We start from the raw sequence: 18,498 nt of genomic DNA, 5'->3' as shown, positions 1-18,498 counted from the left end.
CATCTTCTTGGAATATCATTCAGATATCTAGTGGTTGTCTTTTCACCTACTTCTCATGCTTCTCATTCACAAAAGGGTTCAGAGATAAGCCCAGTAACTACAGACAAGAGGATAGTACAGAAGGATACAGACAGGTTTGCAGAATGAGCAGACACTTCGCAAGAGAAATGTGAGGTTGATGTGCTTTGGGAGGTAGAATGAGAGGGAGTACTGTAGGAAATGAAATATTTAAAAGGGGTGCAAGATCAGAGGGACTTTATGTCTAAAGAAGTAGGAAGACAGCCTCAAGAAACTTTTAGAGCTGAGAATTACAGATTCTGTCTATCTTTTGTGTTTTCTGAAATTACTGCAAATGGCCAAGCTCCAAATATTATATTTCTCTTCCTCTGGGTTTGCTCACCAGAGGTCATGGTTTATCTTTATTAGCTTTATCACTCCTTCATTTGTTTTGAACGTGTCAATTAGATCACCTCAATATATATAAATATATACATACATCTAGGAGAACAGGTCTAGGTATACCCCATGTGTCCACTCAATGAATGAATCTGCACTGGAATACTCCAAGGCCAGAATAAATGCAGGTGAAGTCTAATCAGAGCTCTGTCCGGTTGTGACGACATACATCCATTAAAGCTCTGTTGCTTAGTGACAAGGGGAGGAAGTTGCAAGCACACCCAGCAATGTGTTCAAGCCTGCATTAATCAGGATGTGTGGAATTGGCTTTCATACCAGAAGAGAAAAGGAAATTTGTCCTCTCTAAGTAGCGTCTACCACCTTTGATGAAAGTAAGAATGGACAAAGATATCAGTACAGTCTTCTTGATACAGGTAACTTTACTAGATTACTAAATGGTGAGAGACATAGGCCAAAGTGAAAAAACCAAGAACAAATGTCATTAGGAAATTTAAAAATGGGAAAGGCATCTTCTCAAGAAAAATGTGGGTAAGTTATCGTTTGATATTTGGTCTGGTGGAGATTTGAAGATTGTGAGAATCAGGAAGTAAAGTGGAGTTGCAGCCAACAGCCTGATCAACCACAATCTCACAGAATGGTGGGGAAGAATTGAGTGATTTAATACTATTCCTACCGTATGTTTTTATGGTATAAAACCTGAACTAATATAATCTTTTGTATACAGATTATGCTCTGGGGAAAGACTGCATCATGCACGGTTATATGCTGAAATTAGGAAACCCCTTCTTGACACAGTGGCAACGTCGTTACTTCTACCTCTTTCCAAATCGGCTGGAATGGAGAGGAGAGGGCGAGTCACGGGTAAGCAATGTTTGACTGACTGAAATGAGGAGAACGTTTGTGAATAGGCATATGATTGTCAGAATAGTAGCAAACAAGTGGAAGTTTAATCAAGATGAAAGCCTCAGTTCGTATATTTGAGTGTTAAATATTAAAAACAATCAAGATAGAAAGCATTAAGCACCACGGCATGGTAGCAAAGCAGTTAGAGCAATGCTATCACAGCTTGGAGTGTTCCGGAGTTTGGAGTTCAGTTCCGGTGCCATTCTGTGACGAGTATCTGTACATCCTCCCCATGGAGTGCATGGGTTTTCCCTGGGTCCTCTGGTTTCCTCCCACAGTCCAAAGTAGGTTAAGTGGTCATTGTAAATTGTCTGTGATTAGGTTAGGGTTAATCGGGTTTGTTGGGCGTTGCTCAAAGGGCCAGAAGGGTCTACTCCACACTGTATCACTAAGTAAGATAATTTAAATAAAAATTAAGAAGAGAAGTGAGCATCTGTTTATCTGTCCCATAAATTCAAAAAAATAGAGAAAGGATGACTAAAGCGAGAATTTTTCCTTTCTATCACATGCATTTATAATACTAATAACTAATAACGATGATCAGTAAATTATAGTCAATGTCAGCTTTGGTTATAATTACATTCTGGAGCTCCTCACCATTTCCTTTGTCATAAAATTATTAGGAATTTAGATCAAAATGCTAGAATTTTGCTGTACCCTTAAATCTTAGATTGTAAAGAAAGTAGTGATTTTCTGGAGATTGTCTGAGCACAAAATTTTTGAATTGCCATCCATGAATTTCATCTCACAATGCTAATGTAGGGAAGTTCAGAAACTGTAGTTTTTTTAAAGTGCAAGAGAGAAACTGTAAAACAGAATTGTGTTAGTAGCTGTAATGACTTGAGTGAGAAACATATTTCTCTAACTATATGACTTTTCCTTAATTTAGACATTTCCACATCAATTATGTGATGTAGTTCACTGTGAGTTAACATATCATAAAAATCAAAAGTTACTGCATGGCTTATTTTGAGTTTGTTGGTATTTTATGCTTTGTAGACTTGTGTTAGTTAAAATCATAAAAAAGTACAGCACAGAAACAGGCCATTTAGCCCATCTTGTCCATGCCGCACCATTTAAGCTGCCTACTCCCATCAGCCTGCACCTGGACCATAGCCCTCCATACCTCTACCATCCATGTATCTATTTCCAAATTTCTCTTAAGATTTGAAATCCATCTCACATGCACTACTTGCGCTGGCAGCTCGTTCCACACTCTCATGACTCTCTGAGTGAAGGTGTTTCCCCTTGAACTTTTCACCTTTCACCCTTAACCCAGTTGTAGTCCCATCCAACCTCAGTGGAAAAAGCCTGCTTGCATTTACCCTGTTGATACCCCTCATAATTTTGTATTCCTCTATCAAATCTCCTCTCAACTTTCTATGTTCCAAGCAGTTCAAAGAGCTTTTATGAGCTAAGTTAGCAAAATTAACAAGTCACTTTATTGGTGGGTGGCTGGAAAACGCATGACAACCATAAGAAATAGAAGCAGAATTAGGCCATTCAGCCCAGTGAGAGTGCTTTGCCATTTCATCATGGCTGATTCATTTTCCCTCTCAACTCCATTTTCCTACCTTCTCCTATAACCTTTCATGCCCTGGCTAATCAAGAACTTATCAACCTCCGCCCTAAATATGTCCAATTACCTGGACTCCACAGCCACCTGTGGGATCGAATTCCACAGATTCACCACCCTCTGATTAAAGAAACTCCGCCCTATCTTCATTATAAATGAACATCCCTCTAGTCCTAGACTACCTCAACATATAGGAAATGTACTCTCTGTTAGAGTGAGTTTTGGGATTAGGTCATTTACAATTAGCAAATGGCTTCAGCTACCAGTTTTCTGCCTTTGAATATGTATTATGGATTTAATTTGGAACAATGGATTCCTAAAAGCTGTGAATCCCAGTCCAGACGATGATGGCATCTGTGGGATGGATGCGAATCAGGAGGTGTGAAGTTTGTATGTTGTTTCAAAAGAAAGCATTGTCTATACTTTGTAAATATAGAATTGTCCTTCGCATTTAGCACATAAATATCGAGCCCCACGTTGGACCAGCAGACATTTCCATCTCCGCTTGATGGCTGCTGTACCTTGTTTTGTCGAATAAAGAAGCTGCTTTGTATCTACCAGTAATTTTCTCTGGCGACTTCATTCACGCAACAACACTCTCCACATCCACTCTATCTAGGCCTTTCAACATTTACTAGGCTTCAATGAGATTTCCCCCCTCCATTCTTTTAATTTCCAGTAAGTACAAGCCCAGAACCATCAAACACTCCTCCTGCGATAGCCTTTTCATTCCCAGAATTATTCTCACGAATCTCCCTTGAAACTTCTCCAATGTCAGCACATCCTTTCTTAGATAAGGGGCCCAAAACTGCTCACAATACTCCCAAGTGAGACCTCAGCAGTGCCTTATAACACCTTAGCACTACATCCTTCCTTTTATATTCTAGTCCTCTTGAAATGAATGCTAACATTGCATTTGCCTTCTTCACCACAACCTGCACAACCTGCAAATTAACCTTTAGGAAATCATGCACGAGGACTCCCAAGTCTCTTTGCAACTCGGATTTTTGAATTTTCGGCCTGTTTAAAAAATAGTCTATGCATTTGTTTCTTCTACAGAAGTGTGTGACATCCCGACTCTGTATTCTTTGCCTATTCTGCTAATTTGTCTAAGTCCTCTTGCAGCCATTCTGCTTGGTCAACACTACCTGCCCTTCACCTATCTTCATTTCGTCTACAAACTGGACACTAAGCCATCAATTCTGCCATCAAAATCATTGACATATAACGTAATAAAAAGTAGTCCCAACACCTATCCCTGCGAAGCACCAGTAGCCATCGTCTGCTAACCAGAAAAGATTCCCATAATTCCCACTCTTTGCCTCCTGCTAATCAACCAATTCTTTATCTATGCTGGTATCTTTCCTGTAATACCGTGGGCTCTTATCTTGTTAAGCAGCCTCATGTGTGGCACCTTGCCTTCTGAAAATCCAAGTACACAACATCTACTGATTCTCCTTTGTCCAAATACCCTGAGACCTCATCCTTAACAATGGACTCCAACATCTTCTCAACCACTAATGTCAGGCTAACCGGCCTATAATTTCCTTTCTTCTGCCCCACTCCCTTCTTTGAAGAATGGAATGACATTTGCAATTTTCCAGTCCTCTGAAACCATGCCAGAATCTAGTGATTCTTGAAAAATCATTACTAATGTCTCCACAGCTTCTTCAGCTACCTGTTTCAGAATCCTGAGGTGTTGTCCATCTGGTCCATGTGACTTAACTACCTTCAGACTTTTTAGCTTCCCATGCACCTTCCCCCTAGTAATAGCAATTGCACTCACTTCAGCCTCCTGACACTCTCAAACATCCGGCATACTGCTAGTGTCTTTCATAGTGAAGATGGTTGTAAGATACTTATTCAGTTCATCTGCCATTTCCTTGACCCTATTACTACCTCTCCAACATTATTTTCCAGCAGTTCAATATCTACTTGCCTTTCTTTTAATCTTTATACTTTAAAAAAACTTTTGGTATGCTCTTTGATATTATTGGCAACCTTGCCTTCATATTTAATCTTTTCCCTCCTTAAGACCTTTTAGTCTTCTATTTGTTTTTAAAAGCTTCCCAACCCTTTAACTTCCCACCTATTCGCTACTATGCGCCATCTCTTGTGGTTTTATGTTGTTTTTGACTTCCCTTGTCACCCATAGTTGTGTCATCCTCTAGAATACTTTTTTACTTTTAGGGTGTATCATGGTCATAGTCATAGTCATACTTTTTTGATCCCGGGGGAAATTGGTTATTATCTATCCTACACCTTCTAAATTTCTCCCAGAAACTCCAGCCATTGCTGTTCTTCCATCATCCCTGCTAGTGTCCACTTCCTATCAACTCTGGCCAGCTCCTCTTTCATGATTCTATAATTCTCTTTACTCCACTGTATTACTGATACATCTCACTTTACCTTCTCCCTCTTGAATTGCAGGGTGAAGTCTATCATATTATGATCACTGTCTCCTAAAGGTTCCCTTACCTTAAGCTCCCTAATCAAATCCAGTTCATTACACAACACCCCAACCAGAATAGCCTTTCCTCTAGTGGGCTCAACCACAAGCTGCTCTAAAATGTCATCTCGTAGTCATTCTATAAATTCTCTCTCTTGGGATCCAGCACCAACCTGATTTTTCCAATCTACCTGCATATTGAAATCCCCATGACTATGGTAACATTGTCCTTTCGACATGCCTTTTCTATGTCCCATTGTAATTTGTCGCCCAGATCCTTGCTACTGTTCGGAGGCCTCTATATAAGGTCTTTTTATCTTGGCAGTTTCTTAATTCTATCCACAAGGATTCTACATCTTCCGAACCTATGTCATCTCTTTTTAAGGATTTGATTTCATTTTTTACCAAAACAGCCACCCCACCCTTTTTGTCAACCTGTCTGTCCTTTTGATACAATTTAGTCTAAACTCTCCCCAACAACTCTAGCAAACCTGCTCGCAAGAATATTGGTCCTCCTTGGGTTCAGGTTTAATCCATCCCTTTTGTATAGTTCATACCTCCCCCAGAAGAGAACACAATATTCCATAAATCTGAAACCCTAACTCCTGCATCAGTTCCTCAGCTACACATTCATCTAGCAAATCGTCGTCGTCCTCACTGCTGCGTTGCACAGGCAGCAATCCTGAGATTACTATCCTGGAGGTCATGCTTTTCAGCTTTCTACCTAACTCCATAAGTTCTCTCTTTGAGACCTCCTCCCTTTCCCTACCAATGCCAATATGTACCAAAACTCTTGGTGCTCCCCTCCTCTTTTAGAATGTAGTAGACCTGACCGAAATGTCCCTGAATCTGGCACCTGGGAGGCAATATACCATCCAGGTGTCTCCTTCACATCCACAGAATCTTGTGTCTACTCCTCTAACTATGGAATCCACTACCACTACTGCAGTTCTCTTCTCCACCCTTCCCTTCTGTCCCACAGTGCCAGAGACCCAGTTGTTGCAAATCCCACCCCCCCCCACCAGTATGTGCTTGAATAGCCTTCATTTCTGTCACATAGACTCCTCTTTGATTCTTTTTTAAAAAAAAAGAAGCACACTGTCACTCACTCTGAGACAGTATGCATCTTTAAAATCAGTCAGGACAGCAGGGGTGGCTCTATATATATTAAATATTACTGAGATAATTGTGACTGCAGAATACTATTCCATCCCATATGGTTTCGTCAGTGACCAGGTTAATCTGAAGTTTAGAGTTAGTCTGTTCCTATAATTCCAAGGATTTTTTGTTCATTGTTCTGTTCAGAAGTCCATTCCTCAATTTGATTTTTACTAAGAGTTGATTGATAAGCTTGTGGCCTAAGGTAGAAGGAGTCAATTTTAGAAAACCTAGCACACTTATTTTTCAACATAGTCCCCTCCTACATTTACACACTTAGTCCAGCGGTCGTGGAGCATACGGATCTTGGACCCCAGAAGGTGTCCAAAACAGGGTGATTGATAAGTTTGTGGCCGAGATGAGTTTATACAGCTCTCGTTACATGCACATACAGTTCAACTCTTTGAGTGATTATGCAGAAAGTTTGAAACAGTAACTCATCGGTTAATAACTCATCAGGGGTGATTGATAAGTTTGTGGCCTAAGGTAGAAGGAAATGAGTTATTAACTTCAAACTTTCTGCATAATCACTCAAAGCATTGAACTGCATGTGCATGTTGAAAAATAAATGTGCTAGGTTTCTAAAATTGACTCCTTCTACCTTAGGCCACAAACTTATCAATCACCCCTCGTAGTTTGAATCTCAGGTCTCTAGTATAATTTGTGCATTTTAATACAGTGTTCCAAATATTTTTATATTATTTATGATTTGTATATCTCTACAAAACCCTCTTACTGAGCTTCATGACAGATAAGCTGGTGTATCTAGCCACCCTTCATTACTGAAACCTCTGAAAGCAGGAATCGTGTTTGTTCCTTTCTGCTTGCCCTACAGCTCTAGAATGCCTCAGTAATCAGAACTGGAAACATGCATGAGGTCTGATCAGAACCATTTACAGTCTGATCATGCTCCTTATACTCGACAGTTTGGGCTGCATAAAAGACCGGATAAATATATTCAGCTCTTTTCATAGCCTCACGAGTTTGCAGCAACACAAATTCTTTTTGACGTGTAATTGCTGTCATTGAGCAAGCATAAGGCAGCACGGTGGTTAGCATGTTTTGATAGTGGTCAAGCATAAATATTGGCTCAGGTACAAGAGTTCCATTGCTTTTCTTGGGTTAGTATATCTTTTAGGTTTATTTGATCTTTCGAAGAGGTGTTTGTTGGTAACAACAAATATCACGACATATGCTGGTGATATTAAATCTGATTCTGATTTGGTGTTTAACTTTTCAAGCAAAAGACATCAGCAGCAACAACAAAATATTCTGTCGGTAATTCAGACTTGGTTATTTATTTAAATACATAATTTCTGAAACTCCAGCCTATAATATTTTAACTTGAGCACTGGTGATGTAGCTCAATATTCCCTTTAATTTATTATTTTTTATTTGTGTTAATTGGACCAATTAAGCATTGAATCTGCTCCAGAGTCAGTACCATGAACCTGATCTCTGGTGCTGTTTGTGTGAAGATTCCATGTTCACTCCATGACCATATGGATCTTCATTAGCACTGTAGTTTTTTCCCCACTTTTCAAAGAAGTGTTGGTAGGTTAACTGATGACTAAATTACACATTGTTGTAGATGAAGACCGTGGACACCTATAGCAACAAAGAATGTTGTTCCATAAATTCCGTCAGTGATATCACTATCACTTAATAGTATTCTAGGCTTGAAGAGCAGTAAAAGGCTTAAGATAATTGTGAAGAGTGAGAGTTTTTGCTTCTTTTCGATTTCCTTCTACATCACCTACTGAGCCCACGCTACTCTAACCCCTGAGGCTATAAGTTTAGCGGTGTTAAGAAGGGCGGCTTCAAAAGGGTCTAATGTTGAGAAGCCCATGGGTGGACAGCAGCCCCTTAATTCAGGCATTGGGACGTTGCAAAATAATCCAAGGAAATTTGATCCATCTGTGAGAGAGATTAAGCTGCAAGGCTACAGGAAAGGAGAGGGGAACTGGACTGATGGGATTCCTGTTTTGGAGTGAGCATGGATCCAGTAGACCAAATGGCCCCCTCCTGTGTTTTAACATATCAATAATCAATGTTTTTCAACAGTGCTTTTAACCATTTCAATGGCAGCATGTATCATGCCTATTTTGTCTATATTGTCAATATAAACTTGTTCAGGCTTACCACAGACTACCTTTGATGCCTCAGCATTTAGTCAGGCAGAATTCAAGTCAACTGTTAATGATATTTTCATATAGATGATCTTCAGCTTTAACCTGATAATAGGTTTTATTTTGCAAAAAGATTTGTAGGATTATGTGTATGCAGTTGCTTGTTTCTTATTTGATACTTATTTTAACCACTATTCATGCTTGATTTTGCTGCCTTATTTATGAGTATCTTTGCTTTGCCTGGTGACACACTTTTTAATAAGAGATTGCAAGAACAATCGTGTGATAATAGAAGTGTCACCCCAGTACAGTATCCTGACAATAGGCAGTAGGAAAGCATGCTTAATAGGCAATCTAAATAATTGTGTACTAGGCTTGGGATTGCTCAGTGAGGCTATGAACTGATATAAACTCATGTTTATATTTACAAGTCATGTATTCAGAAGGATCTTTACTCTGTAATGTGCCTGATCTAAAGGGGTCAACAATGCAGAAAAGGTAAAAGTTGTCTTTCACGGATGTAGCATGAAAACATTTCCTGGAAAAGTACAAAGAAGAAGGAAAGCTAAAATAAATGATTTGCAGTCAAAAAGAATGAACATGATATTGAAACCAGATAGGACAGATGCATTATGTCACTATTAGCTGTCCAGCATGCCAGTGTATTAAATGGTGTAATCACAGCTTTTTAACACTGCCTTATATACATCAAAGCACGTATATGTCACCATATGCTACCTTGAGATTTTAAAAAAATTTTTCCATGAGATACAGCATGGAATAGGCCTTTCTGGCCCTTCAAGCCGCTCGGCCCAACAACCCCCGATTTAATCCTAGCCGAATCACAGGACAATTTATAATGGCCAATTAACCTACTAACTAGTACGTATTTTGACTGTGGGAGGAAACCAGAGCACATGGAGGAAAGCGATGTGGCTGCGGGGAGAATGTACAAACTCCTTACAAGCAGCGGTGGGAATTGAACCCAGGTTGCCTGTACAGGAAAATGTTGTGCTAACCACTACCCTATTACAGGCGCTCATAGTAGAAGATAGAATCGATGAAAAACTACGCACAATTAAAGACTGACAAACCATCAACATGCAAAAGAAGACAGACTGTGCAAATGAATAAATAGACAGTTAGTTAGATACTGAGATCATGAGTTGTCAAGTCCTTGAAAATAAGTCTCTAGGTTGTGGAATCAGCCCAGTGTTGAGGTAAGTGAAGTTATTCATGCTGGTTCAGGAGCTTGATGGTCGAAGGGTAATAATTGTTCCTAAGCCTGGTGGTGTGGGACCCAAGGCTCCTGTACCTCCTTCCCGATGGCAGCAGCAAGAGGAGAGCAGGACCTGGTTGGTAGGAGTCGTAGATGATAGATGTTGCTTTCTTGTGATAGTGCTCCTTGTAGATGTGCTCAGTGGTGGAGGGAGCTTTGCCTGTGATAGACTGAGCTGTGTCTACCACTTTTTATAGGCTCTTCCGTTCATGTTTTCAGAGCAGGCCATGATGCAGCCAGTCACGATACGCTCCACTGTGATCCACAGAAGTTTGTCAAAGTTTTAGCTGACATGCCAAATCTGCACAGACTTACAAGGCAGTAGAGGAATTGTTGTGCCTTCTTTGTGATGGCTGGTCCCAGGATAGATCCTCTGATATGACAATGCCAAGGAATTGAAAGTTACTTTCCCTCTCCACCTCTGATCCTTTCATAAGGACTGGCTCAGGACCTCTGATTTCTTTCTCCTGTAGTTAATGATCAGCTGTTTGGTTTTGCTGAGGTTGATACTGTAGCACTATTCAACCAGATTTTCAGTCTCCCTCCTCCATGCTGATTCCTCATCACCTTTAATTTGGCTGCCAACAGTGGTGTCGTCAGCAAACCTAAATATGGCATTGGACATGTATTTGGCTTTATAATAAGAAACAGATGTTGTATGTCTGTTGGAAGATAATCAATTAATTTATAATAAACATTAAAATATCAATCTTTCTTTTAAAAAGTCACAGCACATAGAATATTGTTTTTCCACAATGGATAATATTTTATTTTGCGTACTGTTTCTGCATTTTTCCAGTAAATATTTCGCTTTCATTGTGTTGACTGATGTTATTTCCTTCACCTTTCTCCTTATTTGTGATGCAAATTTAAATGTACAAGCCAGGTGCAACATCAGTGAGATGCAGATTGGTGACCTTTATAGCTGGTGGGTGGTGTAGTGACATTCACACCAGACTTTCGGGCCAGTGGTTCCAGGTTTGAATCCAGCCGGCTCCTTACACGCTTCCCAACCCTGCTGGGTTGAGCATTGTGCCAGCGATTCAGCATCATAAAACAGACAAACTCTAAAGAAATGGCAAGGTTGCTCTCCGATGCACCAATGGAATCGCAGAAGGATATTATTATTAGTAGTAGTATTAGTAGTATTATAATGATCTTTATATGCATTCTGTTGTTTGATCATTTCCAGGGAAGATGCTATGTTTAACCTCATATTTGAATATACACATATTTGAATATGTGTTTTTGATAATTAGCAATTTTATATTAATCTAGTTTAAATAATAGTTCCATTGATTTAATAGAAAACATAATATCATCCCTATTGTGGCATATCTTAATCTTTGAATATAGTAAATGTCAGTGTCAGATCTCACGTCAGATGATCACATTTTGGTACTTTATTGCCATGGCAATAAACCACTATTGGAAGTTTGTCTGTTTTGATGTGCACTCTCAGACTCGTGATGTCATTAGAAATATTAAATTAAAAAATATATTTTTTTAAAAGAGCTTCATTACAGTGAGTAGCTGAGTGCAGTAATATTCTATAAAGTGAGATCTAATCAAACAAAGGATTTGTCATGTTATTTTCCATTTAGGATGCCTGGAATATTTATAAAAGGCGTAGGCTGGTAAGAACAATGCTGTCAAACTATAGCATCTATCTGCTCTTCCATGCTATAGTTGAAGCTTTATGAGTGTATTGCGGGGTTGTCACGATGAGCTTCAATAACATATAACTAGTCTTTTTCATTTTACATTGTCTCTGTCTCTCATTCTCTTCCTCCCCTTCACCTAGTAGCTTATCCATTGCAAATGCAATTATTCAACTCCAGAAATGCTTTTAAATGTTACATTTTATTTTTGGTTTCTTTAATATATTCTCAGCCCTCCTTCAATGAGGCAGAGAGAGCAACTTGGACAGTGATTGATTTTTTTTAATATTCTGAGGCAGACTCCCCTGTTTAACATATTCAGCCTTGCTGGGAAATTAGACAAAAGCTAAAGCAACTCAAACAATTTGAGGCTTTTGAGTGGCTTGGTATCAAACCACAGTTAGTAGCATTATCCTGGCAAGGTCCATCTTCATTACCATCCTTTCATTCCAAATCTTACTTGATAGCCCACCCTTGGTTCCTCCCTTGTGATCCTGTGTGCTTGTACACTAATATGTTTGACTTTGACATCTCTGTTGTAATCGTTTTCATGATGTTTTGCTTCTTTGATCCTGTTTGGAAGTCACCAGAAACTCATGACCATTATTAGATTGAATAAAATATCTGCAGTTGACGATGCAGTCAGTAGTGGCATGCGACCTTGTTTTATAAACTAAATTGATCCAACCAAATGGGTCACGAGTAGCATTTAGCTTGGCTCTTGGGGAATAAAATTACATTGCACTGTCCAGTTTTAACATTGTTAAAATGTATTTTTATTCTTCATTCTCTGCCAGTTTTCCCCTCCCCTGTCCTCCCTTGATGATCTTGACTGCTTGCTGGAGTAGTCATGATTACCGTTGGCTGGAATTAACTTACTACTAATACTTTGACTAATTTTCAATTGCCAAGATTCGTGATGATAATCTGTCTCAGATATTTGGGAACATTGCAAGTGAATATTTTTTCCATTTTGACCATGACTATTTGTCATTGCCTGTGAAATACTGACGTTTCTCTGTCACCACTAGCAAAGATAACAGAACAAAAGTAAAATTAGACAGGTTATCCATTTCTTCTTTACTCAAGGACACTGAAAACTGAAGCCATTTTTACCACAACCTGAGATCATTAAAGTCAGTGGAGGACAGGGTAGCTATTTCAAATCCTATTCATTTATACCCACTGGTCTTTTGTAATGCACTCAAAATTTTACCTCATCAGTAAGCACAATCAATTGTGGGATGATGTGCTACTTAATAATAGCCTATTTGATGTTTGAGAGATGTCCTGAAGATGCAAGATGCAAAATTAGATTAAAAAGGTACATTTTCATGAAGCTGGCTTGTATAGTATGGACTTCTTAGTTTCTCTCTAACTCTCCCCCCACCATTAGGCTTGTCATGGTGTGCTTTAGATGAATTATTTATTAATAATTAATTCAAAGATAATTTCTAAATGAGTTAATGAAATGTATTAATGAAATTATTTAAAAACGTAGACGGTGAAATAGAATGACAATTAGTTTTGATTATTATTCCTAAAGGATGAGACTAAATGATTGGTGAGGATTTTTACATTAAAACAGTCCTTATTCTCTCATTTATTTATACAGTATTTTAATGGTTTTTCCGAGCTAATTCTGTTGTCTTTGATTTTTATTCCTTTTGAATTGCTTATTAATTGGAGTGACCTACATTTTTAAAAGTTTTATTAACTTGTAGTGGCGAGATGTTGATGTTTTTAGAAATGCATAGGAGTTAATGAATAGCATAAAAGAGCAGAAAATCAGGAGAATCTCTTTAAGCTGTTACAATATTCTCAGCTGCAATAGTATTGTGTCCAATTATGAACATGACATTTAAAAAAGTATTAGTATTCTAAAGGCATTTGAAAAGAGTGCGGAGTAATAACGGCAGAGGATCGGGAACTATGTAAAGGTTGAAGAGAAACTGACAAGTTTTATAAAGTTACAAAGTTTTTCCTTGGGGAAGCAGATTTATAATAATCAGCAAAAGACCAGACTGGATTTGAAGATATTTGATTTATGCAATGTGTTATGTTCCAGAAAGCACTTACTGAAAGGGTACTAAAAGTAAATTGAATGTTAACCTTCAGAAGGAAACTTAACATGCACTTGAAAAGGGGAAAAAAATTACATAGCTAAAGAGAAAGAGCAAAGTGTGGAGAACAAAGGAGCACTTTCTGAGGGACAGAAAGGGCACTAGAGCTAAAAGTGCTTTTGTCTAAAACACCAAGAATAGGAGATTTGTGCAACAAACCCAGATCTCTTAATGATCTCAGCCCCTACCCCTCATGAATTCTGCTTCTCCATCTTGCAGTTTTTGACTCCTCTCCTCCACTCAAAAATGTCTTAGATATCCACTTCCCTTCCATCCTGAATCTTTCTTTTAGCCTCTGCTGGGCGTGAAGGATCACATGCTTTCAAGTGCAGGAATGTCCAATGTCTATTCAAAGTTCGAAGTAAATTTATTATAGAAAAAAAAATCTCACCATATACTACCCTGAGATTCATTTTCCTGTCAGTGTACTCAATAAATCCATAATAGAATCAATGAAAGACCGCGGCAACTGAGCGCTCAACCATTGTGCAAAAGACACAAATTGCAAATACAAAAAGAAAGAAATAATAATAAATAATTAAGCAATAAATATCAAAACATGAATTAAAGAGTCCTTGAAAGTGAGTCGATAGCTTGTGGGAAAATTTCAGTGATGGGGCAAGTGGAGTTATCCCCTTTGTTTCAAGAGCTGATGGTTGAGGGGTAATAACTGTTCCTGAACCTGGTGGTCTGAGTCCTGAGGCTCCTGTACCTTCTTTCTAATGCAGCAGTGAGAAGAGAGCATGTCCTGGTTAGTAGGGGTCCCTGATGATGGATGCTGCTTCCCTGCAACAACACTTCATGTAGATATGCTCAATGGTGGGGGGGGGGGGGGGGCTTTACCAGTGATGAACTGGGCTATATCCACTACTTTTTGGAGGATTTTCCATTCAAGGATATCGGTGTTTCCATACCAGGCTGTGATGCAGCCAGTCAATATACTCTCCACCACACATCTATAGAAGTTTGTCAGAGTTTTAGATGTCATGGAGACAAATTTGAGAAGCAGCATGGTGAATGCAGAATTACAGGGGTTACATTTAAATTTGTATGGTATGTGAAACAAGGTAGCTGAGATTGTAGCACAGTTAGAAACTGGCAAATACAATCTTGTGGAAATCTGAGTCGAGGTTGAAAGAAGATCACTGCTGGAAGCTAAACACCCAAAGATTTAAAATATCCTTGAATATATTTACTGCCTGCTACACCACTGGCATTTAGAGCAGCTTGTCTGCCCATACATTCACACACAGATTTAGAAGGATCCTTTATTGCTATTTTCATACCATTTTATTTTCACCAGTAAGGGTTGTTAGCCCTGAGCTGAACCCTCAAACCTGGAAGACCAGTACATCCACTCTTAGTCTGGCCTCTACACTGTGACCTGTTTGGCATGGCTGACCCTACCAAGAGCCAAAGCACAGGGCCCTGACTCCAGTCAACATAGCTGTCTGGATCACGGTGGCACACAAGCCTCCAAACCCTACAACAAAGTTGTGGTCCCTTGGAGGATCCTCTAAATATTTAGCCTCTAAATATTTTTGCTTAACTAAATTTAGCAAGTCACTGTTTCTTCATTTTTTAAGTACTCTCACCCATGTCATTCCTCAAAATCCCAGTCTTTCTTATATTTGATATGTACAGAATTTTTTTGCTATTAACTTTTAAATAAATGGGTAAGTTAGTGCAACACACATCAAAGTTGCTGGTGAACGCAGCAGGCCAGGCAGCATCTCTAAGAAGAGGTACAGTTGAAGTTTTGGGCAGAGACAAAGGGTCCTTGCAAAGGGTCTCGGCCTGAAATGTTGACTGTACCTCTTCCTAGAGATGCTGCCTGGCCTGCTGCGTTCACCAGCAACTTTTATGTGTGTTGCTTGAAATTCTAGCATCTGCAGATTTCCTCGTGTTTCGCTAAGTTAGTGAATTGGTTTATAATTGTCACGTGTACTGAGGTAGAGTGAGAAATTTTGAATGGTACAATTCATACATATCAATTCAATACAAGAGTGTATTGAGGTAGTACAAGGTAAAACAATCACAGACTGTAGGATAAAGTGTTACAGTTCCAGAGAAAGTGCAGTACAGGTGGAGAGTAAGGCACAAGGCATAACGAGTGAGACTGAAGTCAAGAGCCCATTTTTTCATAAGGGAACCATTCAGTAGTCTTTTAACAGCAAGATAGGTTGTCCTCTAGCCTGTTGTATCATCTGTCAATGGGAGAGAGGGGAAGACCCTCTGCAGTAGGTGAGGCCTTTGATTATGCAGGCTGCTTTACCAAGGCAGGGAAGCTAGTTTCCATGATGTACTGAGTGTGTCCATCATTCTCTGCAGATACTTGCGTCACTATTTCTTACAATAAACTTTTCTACTTCTTTCTCATTTACCATTTTTTTTCATGTTGCTGTTGTCTGCCTGGTCCACTAGATGTCCACTTTGCCTTGCATCTCTCATCTCTTGTTGACTTTAGTTGTTTAATTTGTAACTGTAGCTACCCCTATTTATAAGTTGTATTGACTTTTGATTGGAGCCATTGCATATAAATACTTCCATAGTTTTATCCACTATAATTTTCACACCACTATTGATTGGTTTATTTCACATTCCTTTGAAATTTGACTCGTGTACGCTTCACTCCTTCAAGCTTAATACCATATTCACCCATGTTATCCTTGCAAGTTGTAACCTGGAAGTAACATCCACCTTCTATATCAAATATGTCAGATTAATGGACAATTATTGAAAATTTGAATTACTAAGACACAATGACTTAATTTTCAAAAAGAAATCTCTGCATAAGTGCTTTGTCGTCATGACTCTTACTATATGAAACAAGTTCTAATATTCCTTTACTGATTTGGAAATGGTGAACTAACTTGAAATAATAGATTCGATAAATATTTTATGAGTTAGAAATCCTTGAATGTACTTTTGGGTTATTTAGACTAATCTGTTTTCTTCTTATGTGATCTCCCATTAGACAGAGACTCAGTGGAACTATTGTTTTTATAACCTTTGTCCAATTTAACCTGTTGACTTTTTTTCTCTGCACCACTGCAATGCATCAGATAATTCATATGCTGGGTTTACACATGATGACTTACAACTGGTGAACTGGATGGTCAAAGCTACTATCCACCTCTAGTGAAGCAGTCGCAGTTATAGTTTCAGGCCAAACTTCAGCATGTTGTTACCACAATGTTTGAGCTTTGACATCAAACACAACACAGATGTTTGCTCTTCATCTAAAACTCGTCATACTTATGTTTGTTAATGCGTTTCCTCAAGTATCAAGTTAAATAGATTCTTAAGAAGATTTCTCCCACACGCAGAGTATCTTTTACATTAGATATTCAGTACTGGTAGGATGCTTTCATTTAGCAACCCACTGCAAATTCAAATTTAAAATATAGTAAACAGTTGACATTCACGTCTGAATTTAATTCTTTTCTGCTTTATTTATCTAGCAAAGTTTGCTGACAATGGAGCAGATAGTGTCAGTGGAAGAGACTCAGATTAAAGATAAGAAATGTATCCTCCTGCGGATTAAGGGAGGAAAACAATTTGTGTTGCAGTGTGAGGTAAGTGTTTCTCTGGAGGTTAGGGAGGTTTAGAGATGACTGCTACGTTTCATTACACTGGACAGGCAAACACTCCCAAGGAGGAGGAGCAAGGCATTGAATACATTCCAACTACCTTCCATTAGTTTTCTTTTTCATTTTCCAAATTTTTTTTCATGTCAGTTTTCTTCAAAGAAAAGTTGAATTGCGACAATCCCAATCATTAAGATCTTTGAAAATATTGCTTAGCTATAAATAATATGTCAGCCAATTTTGTCAAAATTTTGTTCACAGGGAAAATTTGGTTCCATGACCAGTAAAGGGTTTTCTGAGAAGAATTAAATGCGATTCCTATCTTTTCATTTCTAGAACTGGAATCCCACTGGTGGGGGGAGATAGAAGGTAGAGTTTGAGATGTAGGCAGATGGTTCAGTGCATTTTATTTGAATAAACAGTGGATTCTAATAATTTTGTTATTTTTATCTGCCAATGAAACTTGATAGTGGCAATAGAGCAATTTGGAAGGGCAGGATGGATACATCCCAAAGTAGAGAAAGTATTCTGAAGGTAGGATAACATAATCGTAGCTAACAAGGAAGTCGAGGACAACATAAAAGCCAAAGAGGGGGCATATAAAGAGCACAAATTAGTGGGAAGTTAGAGGATTGGGAAATTTTTAAAAATCAACAAAAGGCAACTAAAAAGAACTAAGGGAGGAAAAGATGAAAATGAAGGTAAGCTAGTCAATACTATTAAAACTGATACCAGAAGTATTTTCAGATATATAAAGAGTAAAAGGGAGGCAAGAGATGATACTAGACCGCTGGAAAATGATGCTGGAGAGAGAATAACAGTGGGACAATGAAATGTCGTCGAACTGAATAAGTATTTTGCATCAATCTTCACTGTGGAAGGCACTAGCAATATGATGGAAATGTCGGGGCAGAAGTAAGTGTGGTTGCTATTACTAGGGAGATGATGCTTGGAAAACTCAAAGGTCTGAAGGTTGATGTCAGCTGGACCTGATGGACTACACCCAAGGGTTCTAAAAGAAGAGCTGAAGAAATTGAGGAGGCGTTTGTAATGATCCTTAAAGTATCAATAGTTTCTGGCATGGTTCCCAAGGACTGGAAAATTGCAAATATCACTCAACTCTTCAAGAAGGGAGGGAAGCAGAAGAGAGGAAATTATAGGCCAGTTAGTCTATCCGCAGTGGTTGGGAAGATGTTGGAGTTAATTGTTAAGG

The 18,498-nt window shown here is 38.7% G+C and overlaps 1 protein-coding gene across 1 annotated transcript in view; it reads left to right on the top strand.

Moving 5' to 3' along the window:
- grk3 (G protein-coupled receptor kinase 3) overlaps nt 1–18,498 on the top strand; it is a 280,800-nt gene that overhangs the window by 250,600 nt on the left and 11,702 nt on the right. The window contains exons 20-21 of the mRNA XM_072247961.1: nt 1,142–1,278; nt 17,160–17,273. Coding sequence (XP_072104062.1) covers nt 1,142–1,278; nt 17,160–17,273 — 251 coding nt within the window. The remainder of the gene's footprint in view (nt 1–1,141; nt 1,279–17,159; nt 17,274–18,498) is intronic.

Source organism: Mobula birostris, chromosome 31 (assembly GCF_030028105.1).
Source record: "Mobula birostris isolate sMobBir1 chromosome 31, sMobBir1.hap1, whole genome shotgun sequence".
NCBI classification, from domain to species: domain Eukaryota; kingdom Metazoa; phylum Chordata; class Chondrichthyes; order Myliobatiformes; family Myliobatidae; genus Mobula; species Mobula birostris.
This window is presented reverse-complemented; position numbering and strand designations above follow the sequence as displayed.